We start from the raw sequence: 15,348 nt of genomic DNA, 5'->3' as shown, positions 1-15,348 counted from the left end.
ACTCAGAAGCTCTTCAATAAATCCCGCAAAGTGTTTTGACATATTTATGTTTCGAATTTGCTGAAAGAAGTTGCGACACGGACTATTTTTAATTTCGCATGGAATGATTGCATTACATTGGCATGAAATGAATAAATGTGTCTAAAGAGGAGAACAAAGGATCAATTGTTGTTCAACAAATGGGTTTGTTTACATTTTTACTAGTACTTGGAACCAAAATGCATCTTTTTGTAGGAATTCATTTTGAAAAATAAAATATAAAACGAAAAGTTCTGCTCTCTTCATATATTTATGTTCTTTTTTTGAGCTCCAGCATTGTTAAGTCATTTTACAATTTTTTTTAGATATTTTAAAAAGACATCTCATTTTTAAATCTATTTCATAACGTGTGTTTTGGGCGACATCTTGTGTAAAAAGACATACTCACAATATGTGTCATTCTATCATAATGTCAAATTCTACTGTCATAGTTGTTGTTGTCAATGCACATGGCACGCGGTTTGTTATTCTTCTCTGAAAACAAATCAAATTATACATTAAATTACTGTATATTAGAGAACATACGATACAATGGAAAACGAATCACAATTTAAACATTCAATTAAAGTTCCTATCCAATACAAAAAGGCAGCGAAAATTCTGAAAACTTCAATGGAAGGTCGTGCCTCAATAAAAGGACAAATATTTGCTGAAAAACATGCGGTAAATATACAAATTTTGGAAAATATATCTCCTCCATAAATTTTGTGAAGATAATGTAGAAATTTATTATAGAAAACAAACCGATTGTACGCGCTTATAACAAAAATTTCAAATAATAAAGATACAATCGACGAATTGTTGAAGCGCAGTAAGATTTTGGAACGAGAAAATCGTCTGGACAAATACTTGTGCTATGTTTTAGTTACGGAACTAATCTTTGGCGCTAAGAAATTAAATGGAGAATCAAAGCCAGTTTTATGTGTTGCAGCCTATGAAGATCAATTCAAGCAAATACTGGTCGAAATCGAAAGCGAAAAGACACCGGAAAGCAGCAGTAACAATTCTGCCAAACAAAATAGTGGTACGTTTTTTTTCTGCCTTTGGCTGTATTCAATTAAATCGTTAAAATTACCACGTTTCTTATCGATTTCATATTTTAGTAAAACCACGTTATGTTCGTGTAAATATAAATAAAATGACTCGAACCGAAGCATTGGATTCATTTGTAAATGATGGATGGATCGAAGTAAAATGCACAAATTACGATGAGTTTTTGAATTCAATCGCGAATTTAACAAACGAACAATTTATCTCGGATATACATGTCAACGATCTATTCATTTTCCCAGCAAGCAGTAAACGATACTGGGCATTGAGTAGTTTGGCAAAGGAAAGCAAAATCATTCTGCAAGACAAAGCAAGTTGTTTGCCATCATTTTTGTTAAGCCCACCGCGTGGATCCATCGTTTTAGATATGTGTGCGGCTCCCGGAATGAAGACTTCACATTTGGCTGCAATTATGAAAAATCGTGGAACAATTTGGGCCATTGAACGTGACCGCAAACGATTTGAGACATTAAACGAGTTTGTGCAGAAAACTAATTCAAAAATGGTGAAAACAGTCAACTCCGACATACTTTCAATAGGTTTGTAAAATAATTGTGGATTTTTTTAAAGAAAAAATAGTGTCTAAATTTAAGATTTATCACAAACAATATTGCAGATCCTTCTGAATATGAGAAAGTAGAGTACATTCTCTTGGATCCTCCATGTTCTGGCAGTGGTAAGCTCTTGAGCTAAGATTTCAGTCTAACATCATAAATCAATTGGATTGCTAATGTTTTCCAGGAATGACGAACCGATTAAACATCTTTGGAGGAGATTCAAACAGTGGTGATCCGAGCGACAGACTATTCCAATTAGCATCGCTACAATCGAAAATGCTGGTTTTTAGTTTGAAAAATTTTCCAAATGCTAAAAAATTGGTTTATTCCACATGTTCAATTAATGTTGAAGAAAATGAACTGGTAATTTACTAAAAAAAATTATGTTCAATGAAAATGAATAATCGTTTGGATTCAATTTTGTAGGTTATTCAACGTGCTCTTGAATTATGTCCGGATACAGATTGGAAACTCGTTAAACCATTGGAATTCGCTGAAAAATGGAAAAATTTCGGAAGTCCGAAGTTCAAACATATCGGAAAAAAGTGTTTGTATGCAAAACCAGACATCGATCGAACTGATGGATTTTTCGTAGCTATATTTGAGCGGCAACAACAGACCGAATAAATAATATTGTGTATTTATTATGAAATATGCTGTGGCAATAAATACTTTACTGTACTTTGTATCGAAAGTTGGTAATTTTGAGTTTGAATAAAACACCATTTTCACTTTGTTATACATTCAATGTATACATTTATTTTTATTATTCGATATTCCATGTTGGCAAATTTGATCAAAAAACTTAAAATATTTGTTCTTTACAAAACTTTAAAGAGGTTCGATCCGTCTCCTGAAGCTCGACTTACATTAATTTATACCGAAAAAATATATATTTCATTCATACATCTGTTGACTCATTTGAGGAAAATAAACATGTTTTAAAATAGAAAAATTAATTAATTCATAAATAAATTAAATAATGTATTCAAATGGAATGTTATACATAATCATTATTCTTGTGTCATTTGGCTGTCCAACTCTTCTACAAGCGCAAAAAAAATTATCATTGATTTTATTCTGTGGTAATTATGTGCCAATTAAACTGGACCTTTGAATAATTGCCACAAAATTACCGCACAAAAATCAATTGATAAATTCTTCTTGGCCATGTGAAAAGTTTATAATTTATCATAAATTAACATTATATACAGATCGCTATTGATGATTTCTTTTTTTATTCGGTAAGTGCTTTTAGAACGGTGGCAATCTTGTCTACTGATTCTCCGGTCAAGATAGTTCTGTGGTCACCTTTCACAGTTACAACATCAATTTTCGATGTAACGACCTATTAAAAGAGAGAGAGAGAGAGAGAGAGAGAGAGAAAAACAACATTTTAGAATTCCATTAATTTGCCATTCAAATGTGTATCAAAAAGTGCATATCTGTAAAATGGAAATGAAACTCACTTCTGATAGACCATAGTCAGCGGCCAACTTAACGTAGTTTTCGGTTGGTTTGAACAAAGTGACGTTGGAGTTGGTGAGTTTACGTTCTGGTTTGTAAAAGTGAGATGCCTTGAGTTTTTTGTAGAAAGTAATTGCGGCCAATTGAACGGTTTCAGATGGGCATTTAGTTTTTGGAGCAATGAGTTCAGCAAGACGTTTCAATTTCATATCGAGTGAAGCAAGAGTGTCTAATTCCATGGCAGTTTTTACATAGTCTAAGTTGGCAACAACCATTCCGAAGTAGGCCAAACCATATGATTCGTGTTGTGATTCAGTGGCTTTTTCTTTGCGTTGTTGATGGGCTTCTGTGTACCAGCTGACGTATTTTGGTGAACCGTCAAGCATAACAAGAGTGGCTTTTTCGCCGGCCTTCTCCAAAAGCGAGACCATTTCAAAGGCAACCGATGCACCGAACGAATAACCAATGATGACATATGGGCCAGTCTTTTGAACGGTCTTAATTTGTTTGATATAGAATGCAGCTAAATCGCTCAGTGAAGTCAATGGAGCTTCCTTTGTACATTGCAAACCATAAACTGGTACGGTTAATTTGGCGGCCAATGGTTTCAAAGCAGTGACAAAACCTTCAATAGCATGAACAGCAAACAATGGGCATGCTTTGCTACCAGCTGGTGCTTGACTCTCAAGTTTGACCAAAACTTCAGTTGGCATCAATTCATCGTTGAAAACGACTTGAGTTCCATCGCCAATAGCTGAGGTGTTTGTTGCTTGAGTGTTGCTTGTTTCTGTAGTGGTTGCAGTTGGTGCAGCTCCTCCAGCTCCCGATTCTGAATATGAAATGTTATCAAAAGAATTAGATTAGAAATCGATTTAATTTTTTTGTGTTTTTTTTTTTATTTCTTACCCAAAGCCTTAAGTTTTCCGAATGACAATTGACGAATTTCTGGCGCGCTCATCACGACATCGTAGGTACGTTCCAATGTTTGTTTAATTTCAGCACCCATCAATGAATCCATACCCAAATCGGCCAAAGATGCTTGATCTGGGACATTCTTCAAGTCTTTCAATCCTAAGATGTTGGCAACACAGCTGACCAAACTGACACCGCTGCTTTCGGCCTTACGTTTTTCAGCAACGACCATTGAAGAAAGCACAGGGTGTGGCTGTTGCATAAAAAGATCCATGGTTTGTAAACATGAAACCATACGTTGGGGCAATGTACCACCGACAACAGTATCGTTGTCACCCAAACTGTCAATAACTAAACCAGTATCACCGATGGCTCCCCATTGAATGGCTGTACCTGGCAAACCAGATGCTTGACGATTTTCACAGATACGTTCCATGGCCGAGTTGGCCAAACCGTAGTTAGTTTGACCGATATTACCACGACCGCACGACACTGACGAGAAGCACACAAAGTAGTCCAATACAGGGCACAAGTCACGTGAGGCAGCATCCAAATGTTTGGATCCATCAACTTTTGGTATACAAACAGTTTCGAAATCTTTTTCAGTTTGATTTTCCAAAACGTCATCACGCAATACAGCGGCAAGATTAAAAATACCACCGACTGGTCCCAATTTGTTGGCTGCATTGAATAAGCTTTGTGCACCCTGCATTGTTGTCACATCATTTGTATCAATTGATACTTGAACACCACGATCGTTCCAACGACGAACCATCAACGATTGATAACCAGTCTTAACACCGCTACGTGATGTCAATACCAATTTGGTGGCACCACGTGTAACCATCCAGTTGGCCAATTCCAAACCGAAACCACCCAAACCACCGACAATGATGTACGATTTATCGGTGTGCATGTATGTTCTTGGGATGGCTGGAATCAATTTCGATGCTGGTTTCATAGCCTGTTTTGATTCTTCATCACGAACCTTGACTACAACTTTACCAATGTGTTTACCGCTGGCCATGAAACGGAATGCTTGTTCCACTTGTTTATCATTGAATACGCTGGTTGGCAATGGACGAACGGCTCCATTCTTAATACCTTCAGCAACCAAACCGACAACGGTTTCAATTGTTTCATCATCACCTTCCATAACACTGTCCAATAAAATACCATGGAATGAGGTGTTCTTCAAGAACACAGACATTCCCAATGGTGCATTGTTGTTCAAATCGAGTTTTCCAATTTCCAAGAAACGACCGTTAAGACCCAAGCAACGAACTGAAGCTTGAAGTTTCTCTTCGGCAAGTGAATTCAAAACCAAATCAACACCCTTTCCTTTGGTGGCACGCATAACAAATTGTTCAAATGATGTGTCACGTGAGTTGCTGATGTTGGCGTCGGTTAATTGTGGGAAGGTCTTTTTCAAGAATTCACGTTTTTCTTTGCTACCAACTGTTGTGTAAACGGTGAGTCCATGATGTAAGGCAACACTGATTGCTGCTTGACCAACACCACCACTACCGGCATGTATCAAAATTGATTCACCCTTCTTCATTTTACCACGAACAACCAAAGCGTAGTAGACAGTCGAGTAAACACATGGAACAGTTGAAGCTTGTTCCATAGTCCAGTTGCTTGGAATTTCCCAAATCATGTTGCTTTGAGCGACACAAGTTGTAGCAAGTGATTTTGCTTGAACCATAGCCATAATACCTGTCATTTGAAAATGTTAATTTTCATTAGCCTTATGCGTTTTTTTTAATAAATAAAATGTTTGATTTGGCAGAAAGTAAAATTTACTACTTACGTTTTCCTTCTGAGTCACGTCCAGAGAATTCCAAACCCAAGATACAATCTTGTGTGGCCAAATCACCTGGCAATGCATCGGCAGCCAATTTTCCAGAGCTCAACATAACGTCACGGAAATTGATTGGTGCATAGTATACGGAGCACAATTCAACGCGTTTGTCCTTTGGATCAGGCAATTGACGGCTCAATGGGCTTTCAATCCATGACAAACTTGATAAATCTCCCTTCGTCAAGGCGTTCACGTAAGCATGTTCAACTGGCAAATTGGAAACTGCACCTTGTACATCCAATTTCATGTGTCTGAATGTTCCCCAACCGCCATTCTTGTACACATTGCTGATCAAATCCATGGTCAATTGTTCGGCATACATTTTGCTTGTGAATGAGAATTGTTCAGCATTTGCATCTTGTACGAATACCAAACGTGCAAATTTTCCACCGTTTTCATTTTTGATGCAGTTCATGAAACCAATGGCACCCAAAAGTTCTTCACCTTGACCAACAACGTATACATAGGTGTTGTCTTTCTCAGCATTGGCCATGGCGGTTTTCAATTTTTCAACGTATGAGTAATTCTTTTCGGTGATCATAACAATTGTCTTGTTTCGGCTGGCAAAATCAACAGCTTGACGCAACAAAATAAAGTATTTGTTGGTAGCACGTTGAATTGAAACAGTCACAAAGTTGAAACTGGCGAACAATTTGTTTGCGGCGGCTTCATCATAACCAACAACATTTTCTTCGAGCAAAACGAAACCATCTTCACGGATCGACGATTTAAGATTATCCATAATTACGTTGGCGTTTGGACGTGGAACAACGTCGTAAGCAACGATCATGTGACAGTTTGATTCGACTGGACCAGTGCTTGGATCTTTGGCAACAACACGAACGCCTGATTCTCCCACAGCTTGTACATAGGGTTCGGTTGGTTGATTTGTCACGATAGCAACATCACTAGCTAAGGTTGGTTCGCTTTCAATGATATTTTGAACGGTTTGTGCAAGAGCATTTTCGGCTGTTTTACTTTCAACAACATCAGCTACTTTAACTTTCAATGCACCGCCGCTGTTTTCAATGGCCAAATGGGTTGCAACGGAAACGGCATGCAAACGGGCATGTTCGCTGTCCTTTGCCAAATCCTGGTTGGCATTTTTCATTGGAACATATACATAACGTTCCAAAATTGGTGGTGATTGTGTGCCTGTACGACGTGGTGCCAATGAAGCCTTTAATCCGCGCAATTCAACTCCGCCCGATTTGATTACATTAATGTCTTTGTACATGTAAACTGGAACATCTGTTTTATTTGATTTGAGATTTTCAATCAATTCAAAGTGTTTGGTTGGATCGAAAACGGCACGTTCAATACGTGTTGGTAGGTATAATTCACGCAAATCTTTGCCCATAATACTAAATTGCAACATAGTATCGATGAAACTGATCCAATTGTCTTGCCATTGCAATTTACCGGTAACGGCTTTTGAATCGGATTCGCTAACACCACGGAATTTACCACTATAATCGTAACCACGAAGACGCAATTCCTTGTAGACATCGTTGAGGTTCAAAGTCAAACCAGACTTATCTTGTTCGAGTGGTTCCAATGGCAATTGTTCTAATTCAATATCTTCGGGTACATAGATTTTACCAGATACAGCCAATGAACCTCCTTCACAAATTTCAAAACGGTTGGTTCCATCAAAGAAGTTAACACCGAACTTGACTGAACCGTCCTTTGGCAAAATGGTAGCACGATGGAAAACAACATCTTCCAAAACGACTGGGGTCTTTTCGAATGTGCTGTTCTTTGTCTTGGCAAATGTACGCCATGCCAATGTCATGTAACCTGTAGCTGGGAACAAAACACGACCATCAATTGTGTGACCAGCCAAATATGCGTCTTCTTCTTTGGTGAGATTTACATCAACAACGGTTTCGCCGGAGGTTGCTAATAGAGAAAGAAGAGAAAAAGATAACAAAACAATTCGTTTAGTACAGTTTCTTCAGTTTTTGATTGCAGACTGTTCAATTTAAGTATTATTTCTAGGTTTGATAACTTACAATCCATTCCGAATTTTGGAACCATAAAGCGTTGTGAGTGATCCCATCCAACTTTTGAGTTCAACATAGGTGTACCACGACCAACTGGGTATGAAAGAGGAGCATACAATTTGGAGACTTGTGGTTGAGCACCAGCGGCGTACAATCTGAAGTAAATAAATAAAAAATAGTTTTCATTTAGTTAAAACATGTTTTCTCAAAGATTTTGTAGATAATAATAAAATTGTTTAGAATTAACTCACTTTCCAACATTTTGCAAGAAGAAAGATAGATTGTTGTCGTGACCACGTTTGATCAAGCTCAAATTAACGGCTTCACCGCCCAAAGATCTCTTCAAAATGGCTTGCAATAAACCAGTTGGGGCAATTTCGATGCAAATGGCATTCTTTGGAATATGTTGAATGGCTTCGTGAAACAAAACTGGTGACAACAAATTGTTTACGTGATAAGCCGGTGAGCTTTGTTGAGCGATTGGTGTATTCCAGTTGTCTTCTGGAATGCTTGTACTGAGCCAACGTGAGGTACGCGGTTTTGGATTTGGAATGATACGTTCCAATGATTTACGCAATTTTGGTCCAGCATCAGCAATGTATTTGCTGTGGAAGGCATAGCCCGATGATTTGACAGCCTTTGCAAATACACCTTCTTTGGTAAGCTGTTCAACAAAACTGGTGATTGATTCTGGTGGCCCTGAAATGGTGACACTGTCATTGCTGTTGTGACAGGCGGCAATAATATCGGCTGGAGCACGAGCCTTAGAATATACAACGAAACAAACAAAATCAATTGAAAAAAAAAATGTCTCCATATATTGAATGTGTTTTTTAGCTTTGCACAATTGAAAATAAGAACATATTAATTACCTTTGTGTCTTCCCATGATAAACCAATAGCAGCCATCATACCCTGTTTCAAGTCTGATTCCAAGATGCTGCGTCCTCTCCAGTATGCAGCCAAAACAGTTTGTTCTGGTGTAAAGCAGCCATCGGCATAGGCACAACCCAATTCACCGACCGAATGTCCGACGATTCCATTTGGAGTAATTCCCAAATGTGTTAAAACATCGGTGAGTGCAACTTGAACGGCGGCAATTGAAACGAATGAATTCAAAATGTGATCGAATGTTGATTCGTCGCTTTCGGTAAGAATTTTAACCAAGTCAACGCCTTCTGGACGCAAAGCGTCAGCACAACGATTAATGCTGTTGCGGAACACTTCCAAATGCATTAAATCTTTGGCCATGCTAGCCCATTGTGATCCCATGCCAGAGTAAATGTACCAGACTGGGCGTTTGTCATCGACCAATTCGCTAACTTCGCGAACGGTTGTCATGTCACCGACAACAGCATAACCACGTGCATAATGCAATGGAATGTTCTTTGAGTGGATTTCGTTAACCAAACCCAAGAATTCTTCGTCGGTTTTGTTTTTGTCGACTTCATCCAAAAGTAATTCAATAGCTTCGCTGTTACGACCTGACATTACAGCCAAACGTGGAATGGTGTCACTTGGTGTAGTTGATTTTGGTTTGGGATTGGATCTCATGATGACGTGGGCGTTGGCGCCACCGAAACCGAATGAATTCAAACCGATGATGCCGCCATTCCATGGTGTGTTACGGTCAATGACCTTGAGACGGCCATCAAGAATACCGTACAAATCTGGATTTGGTGATTTGTAGTGCAAGTTTCCTGGAATAATACCAGCTTCCATAGCCAAAAGAACTTTGGCAATTGAGCATACACCAGATGCTGGCTCTGAATGTCCCATATTTGATTTTACTGAACCGATGAGCAATGGTGTTTTACGATCTTTGCAGAAGAAATCAGTGATTGAGTTAACTTCTTGTGGATCACCGACCTTGGTACCAGTACCGTGAGCTTCAACATACACAACATCATGTGGATGCAATCCAATTTCGTTGTAGGTTTCACGAATCAAACGATTTTGCATGTCACCAATTGGGAATGTGATACCTTGCTCTTTGAAACCATCAGTATTTGTACGAACATTCAAAACTGATGCATAAACACGACGTGCTTGGCTTTGCTTTTGCAAAAAGATAACTACAACACCGTCCGATCGTACATAACCAGCTCCACTTTCGTCGAATGCCTTGCACTTTCCTTCAGCGCTTAACATGCTCAAACGTTTGAATTGCAATGACATAGTGGGTTTCAAAATGATACCAGCTCCAGCCACAATAGCCGAATCACAATGGCCCGCTTTCAAATCGGAGAAAGCCTGTGACAATGCATACAATGAACTTGAGCAAGCAGTATCACATGCATAACTTGGTCCCTTGAAGTCAAAGGTGAATGACAAACGGTTGGCAAACATAGCCCGAGCGCAACCAGTCAAACCGTATCCATTGACACGATCTGGATCTGTAGATAGAAGAAAAAATATTTCGAAAAGGTAAGTAAAAAAACGTTGACTTTTTTTTGGTAAAAATAAAAATAGTTTTATCACAAAATTCAATATCAAATCTTAAAATTTAAATATGAAATGAAAAAAGACCAACAAGAAGATAAGAGATTTTGTTTTTTCAATTCACTAACCTGCACACCAATATTGTTCAACTTCTGAGTTTGATGCACCAACGTATACACCAGTTCGGCTGCCACGCAATTCTTGTGGATTGAAACCAGCATCGATGATTGCTTCGTGTGTGGCTTCAAGCAAAATTCTCATTTGTGGATCCATACATTCGGCTTGTTTTTGATGTACGCTGAAAAATTGCTGATCGAATTTTTCCAAATCTTCTTCCTTAATTTTACCAATTCTGGTTGGTAAATCGTATAAACCTTTTGGCCAACGTCTTGGTTCATCGTTGACCATATCAACGCCATTGAATAAATTATCCTTAAATTCTTCGATAGTTGAACTTTCTGGCAATCGTCCAGACATACCGGAAATAACAACTTCATCAGGCAATTTTTTATAGTTATGTTGACCGGATCCCAGGTCCAAGGGAGTACCGGTGCGGTTGTTTTCAGTTGTTACATCATCAAAACGAGCAGGCATTTTGTTTGTGGTATGTTTTTTTCACACTATTACGAAGTTATATCGATTTCTGAAATGAGAATAAAAAAAAGACGATTATTTATTTTGATAAAGAAAATTACAACGATATGTTGTTTGTTATTTAAAATTATTCGCGGCGATATCAAATCAAAACAAATTTCGAACTGTCCAAAATATCATGTTCCAGATGTTATACGCGTGGCGTCATACTTCGATATACCAATTAGAAGAAATGAATAAAATGAGCCTGTAAATTATATGTTTAGTACGTTTGATGAATTTAATAGCAAAAAAATGCTTGATGGTCAAGGAGAGGGAAAATCTGTTCGATGTATTTATTATTATTGAAACCATACAATTTGATTAACAAACTAATTACATTTCACATATACATATTCATGGCTAAATGGGAAATTGCGTCTATTGTCTCTTAAACGGAAATACATTTATTTCTTGATTAAATTATACGAATGTATAACAACATTTTCAGCTATTTAAAGATTCGATCATACGCACTAAATTCCACGTCAATAAAATATATACGTGTATACTTTCAGAATAAAAAAAAATCAAGTGATGATAAGACCTACAGCATTTCAACGGCTTTTACATTCGAATTTAATCAATTAATTTTCTATAGTGTTATGTAATATCGTGCGGAATATTTTGATTCCATGGTTTGTGCTCGTGTTCAGTTGCAGCTGTAATCAGATCCGTAATGAGTGGCGTGATATAGATTAAAAATTCAGATTTTTTTATTACCAAATATAAAATCTATTGTGTGATATTTCTAAAGTGACTGGAAAGCGAAATTTATCAATGAACACAATGAATTCTCTGGGAACTACATGTTATTGGGTGTGATAAAATCAAGTGTGCATTTCTATTGGCAAAAAAAAACTCATCACAAAATACGATATCAATCTTTTTTTTCTTGAAAAATTTAAACAATTGTATCAGAATTGTGTAAATTGAATAAAGTAATAATAATATGACTTGCATAAAACCTTACAACGCACAACAAAACCATAAGAACTATTCTATAGGAAATGAAATAGAAAAATTATTATTTTGCACATGATTTGCGTATGTTTGAATGTTTTTGGTGTTGTTTCAATCCTAAGGTGATATTAAATGCTCGTTTTTGCACGCCATAAACATCGTACGTTTTAAATGATTCATAGAAATAACACGCGATAATGAGAACGTCATACCAGTATTGTACAATAATGAATGAATGAGCGAACACATAGTGGTCAAGTTCAGGTTGAATGAGAAGCGGTAATTGTATAATCGTATCCCAACGAGTACGTTTAACCGTCATGAAAGCGATAATTTTAGATCAGGTTTCTGCGCACAAACATTGCTGCGTATTGCTTTCAATTATTATGTAAAAAGTGCAAGATAATGCCAAAGACAAATGATTAGAAAACAAAATGTTAACGAACAAGTGTTGTTGTCATAATCAAGCCACACATGCGTGTAAAAGATAAGGAGAATATGTTTTTTCTTAATCACAAGTCATGCTTTGCCTTTGAATCAACTTTGCGTTCACCCTTTCACCTCAAGTATGTTCTATATGTCCTTGATCATTGAATCTGACATTTGCGCGTCTTCTAGAACTTTTATGGAAAATTTAATGCCAAGAATTTTCAAATCTTCTACAATTTTGAATATGAATTCTGCATTTTTCCTTTTAAGTATTGGGTGATGGAAAAGGATTCAAACTGATTTGTTTTGACTCTTATTCATTTATATTTCTCGATATTCCAAAATTTGTTTCGGTCATGAAATGTAAAACAATCGATATTTTCGAGGAATTTATATTTACATTCACGAAATATTTCCTCACACTACTGACGTGTGGTTTTTGACATTTTGAAAGGAACAAAAAAAAAAAAATAAATGAATGCTCTAAAATGGTGTTGGTTGACATCGGTGGCCAAGCAAACCTATGTGTCTATTAGTTTCTCTTCGTTCTTGATCACATTTAATCTATTTTATTATCAAGTGTAATAGGTTTCACTTGTGCAAGTTTAACGAACAAAAAGCAACCTATTCTGCTTTCCATTAAAGTTAAAGTTTGAAAGTGACGGAACGAATAAACACAATCTCTGTTTGATTTAACGATAAACACGCGCACCGAGTTTTAGAAATAAAAATGTTGCAATGATGATGGTTTACTCAAAGTTGTTTAAAAAAAATCACAAAATGTTCATAAAAGAAAAGTACACTCTCAAAAAAAATTCGAATCGGAACAAAAATCTCAATTTCATGAGAAAAAAGTCACAAAAATCAGGTAATTCGAAGAAAAATAAATGGTGCTGTTCAGCAAAAACAACACAAGAAAAAATAATGCACAAAATAAAAATCGAAATTTCTCAAAATAACCACAAACTAGATGAAACTCGAACCAAAAATTAAAAAAAAAGATAATCACTCACAATTCAATAGTAATTTGCTTGTCAGTCGAATTTAACTAATTCGTATTCAAAAGCCGGTGTGTGTTTATTTATTAAATTCGTTGTTTTTTAGTTATTTGGTTCATGCGATCCAACCGGAGTTTTCGACCGAACTGAATGGATTGTACTGGATGCACAGTATTTTACTTTACCCTGCTTCGCTGAGTTGATATTAAAATCGAACGATATCTGCTGATCGTCCGTCTGTGCGAATGTATTTGTTCGTATGAAGTGCGAATCTACGAATTGACATTGACTAAAAGAGCGAAACGTGTACGCAGTGTGTGTTACATTTGTATGGGTGACGTTGGTCTTACAAGTGATGCTCGAAATTTAATACGAGAATTACAGCTACACAAATATACACCATTGTTCGTTCATTCGGTCGTTTGTTTTTACTTTCGGTCTCATCGTCCTATTCATCGTATAGCGTACTTTATTTGGATGATTTGTTGGTTTGCGTATTAGAACGAGAGCATGAAATTCGCATGGGCAAGCAGTTTTTGTCGTACACATTTTGTTTTTTGTACGTTCAAATAATCTCCATACAGTTCGTTACCTAGTGATAATCATGTATGTGCCCGCTAAGCAAAACCATTTTATTATTCCGTATTCGCACACATACAGAGAGGCTTGACTTTATTTTGTCATCTTTTTTATCTCCCTTTTTCTACATTGAATGTTCGATTAGTCTTTTCCTGCTTACATTTAGCATAACTTAGTCTGTAGTGTGTATCAATAATTTTTGTGTGCAACTCAAATACCGAACCATATGGAAGAGAAGAAGATGAAATGTTCACAAGCACAATGCACAAGAAAGATAACTCACATTTTGTCCGAACAAATATTTTGTTGTCAAATGCTTGCATTTGTGCCCATTTTTTTTGTTTCATTTTCAATATCACGTATTGGCATGGAACAAATACATGGCATCGCCATTCCATATAATACTGATATGATAAAGAATTTGGGGCAACCTTTTTAGATGATTTGACACTAAACTGACATTTAATTTGGTTTAATAAACCATGTTTAAAACACTATGTGTCTACAATTTTTTTTTGGATAAGCTCCTCAAGACTTCTTACCAATACGTTTTTGCGGCAAAATGGTGAAACAATTTATTTGAACTCTTTGTAAACGAAGAGAGAAAATTAAATCATGACATAATAGTACAGATATGAAGTTCAAGGTCGTCCGTTGTTTAACTGCTAAAATAGTTGAACTAAATTCATATTTAAATCACACTATAATCAGTCAAAATATTTGTTTTTAAACCAGATAATCGAACAGATTTCTAAAAATGATTTTGCTGAGAAAAACTAGCTTGTGTGTTTATGTCAAAACCTATAAAAGAAAAATCGGCGAGTCGATAAAGTTTTTCAGTTCTAGCGCGCGCATCGAATAGTGTTATCCATATTTTCCATATGAATGGAGCACATACGTTAGTGTGATATACATAGTAGTATTGTTTATGTTTATACCTGTATCGCTATCGCTCAGCTGAGAGCTCTTTCCCACTCAAATCGACTTATACCGAAAAAAATTTTTTTGCACAACAAAATTGTTTACATTCGTCATATATCCAATTTAGATATTTATACACCACACGTGAACCACGCAAAATGCGGTGACTTTGCAAAGTTCAATTTTCAGTGTTTATTTTGTTTTCGCAAAATATTTTAAAAATATAATTTATAACGATTTTTTTTTATATATTTGAGTCGCCAGTAGTAAAATTTCATATTTTACTTTTTTACTGTGTTAGATTGATCCAAAGATCATGACATACAAAGTATTTAATTGTTTTCTTGCGTACAATAAACGTCAAGTTTACATATACATATACCAGTGTTAATTTCAATATCGTATAGATATCTATTGAGCGTGCGGCAAATATTATTGATGTTGTTGCTTAGCCGTGATAACGGTATTAACGCGAGAATGTATTAAATT

The 15,348-nt window shown here is 36.4% G+C and overlaps 2 protein-coding genes across 2 annotated transcripts; one reads left to right on the top strand and one right to left on the bottom strand.

Moving 5' to 3' along the window:
- The first annotated feature begins 381 nt into the window (after positions 1 to 381).
- LOC116340890 (probable 28S rRNA (cytosine-C(5))-methyltransferase) lies at positions 382 to 2,398 on the top strand. The gene is made up of 6 exons (XM_031767626.1): positions 382 to 702; positions 775 to 1,063; positions 1,143 to 1,628; positions 1,706 to 1,765; positions 1,831 to 2,009; positions 2,073 to 2,398. The coding sequence occupies exons 1-6, from the start codon at positions 571 to 573 to the stop codon at positions 2,271 to 2,273; spliced, it is 1,347 nt and encodes a 448-aa protein (XP_031623486.1). The 5' UTR covers positions 382 to 570; the 3' UTR covers positions 2,274 to 2,398.
- LOC116340889 (fatty acid synthase) lies at positions 2,372 to 13,521 on the bottom strand. Its single transcript, XM_031767625.1, has 9 exons — positions 13,375 to 13,521; positions 10,465 to 10,979; positions 8,768 to 10,290; positions 8,147 to 8,658; positions 7,905 to 8,050; positions 5,839 to 7,791; positions 4,020 to 5,744; positions 3,116 to 3,942; positions 2,372 to 2,994 (listed from the first exon to the last, which is right to left on the bottom strand). The coding sequence occupies exons 2-9, from the start codon at positions 10,928 to 10,930 to the stop codon at positions 2,884 to 2,886; spliced, it is 7,263 nt and encodes a 2,420-aa protein (XP_031623485.1). The 5' UTR covers positions 10,931 to 10,979; positions 13,375 to 13,521; the 3' UTR covers positions 2,372 to 2,883.
- Between the last annotated feature and the right edge of the window lie 1,827 nt (positions 13,522 to 15,348).

The sequence above is a fragment of the Contarinia nasturtii genome, unplaced genomic scaffold, assembly GCF_009176525.2.
Source record: "Contarinia nasturtii isolate CC-2019 unplaced genomic scaffold, AAFC_CNas_1.1 Cnas_scaffold_695, whole genome shotgun sequence".
Classification (NCBI taxonomy): Eukaryota; Metazoa; Arthropoda; class Insecta; order Diptera; family Cecidomyiidae; genus Contarinia; species Contarinia nasturtii.
The sequence above is the reverse complement of the archived record's forward strand: the minus strand, read 5'-3'. Positions and strand labels throughout refer to the sequence as shown.

Coding starts and splice junctions, on each gene's coding strand:
- LOC116340889 (XM_031767625.1), bottom strand. CDS start 10,930: ATGCCTGCTCGTTTTGATGATGTAACAACTGAAAACAACCGCACCGGT. Junction 8,659..8,767: donor TATCATGGGAAGACACAAAG/GTAATTAATATG, acceptor GTATATTCTAAG/GCTCGTGCTCCAGCCGATAT. Junction 8,051..8,146: donor TTCTTGCAAAATGTTGGAAA/GTGAGTTAATTC, acceptor TATTTACTTCAG/ATTGTACGCCGCTGGTGCTC.
- LOC116340890 (XM_031767626.1), top strand. CDS start 571: ATGGAAAACGAATCACAATTTAAACATTCAATTAAAGTTCCTATCCAA. Junction 1,064..1,142: donor TTCTGCCAAACAAAATAGTG/GTACGTTTTTTT, acceptor TTCATATTTTAG/TAAAACCACGTTATGTTCGT. Junction 2,010..2,072: donor ATGTTGAAGAAAATGAACTG/GTAATTTACTAA, acceptor TCAATTTTGTAG/GTTATTCAACGTGCTCTTGA.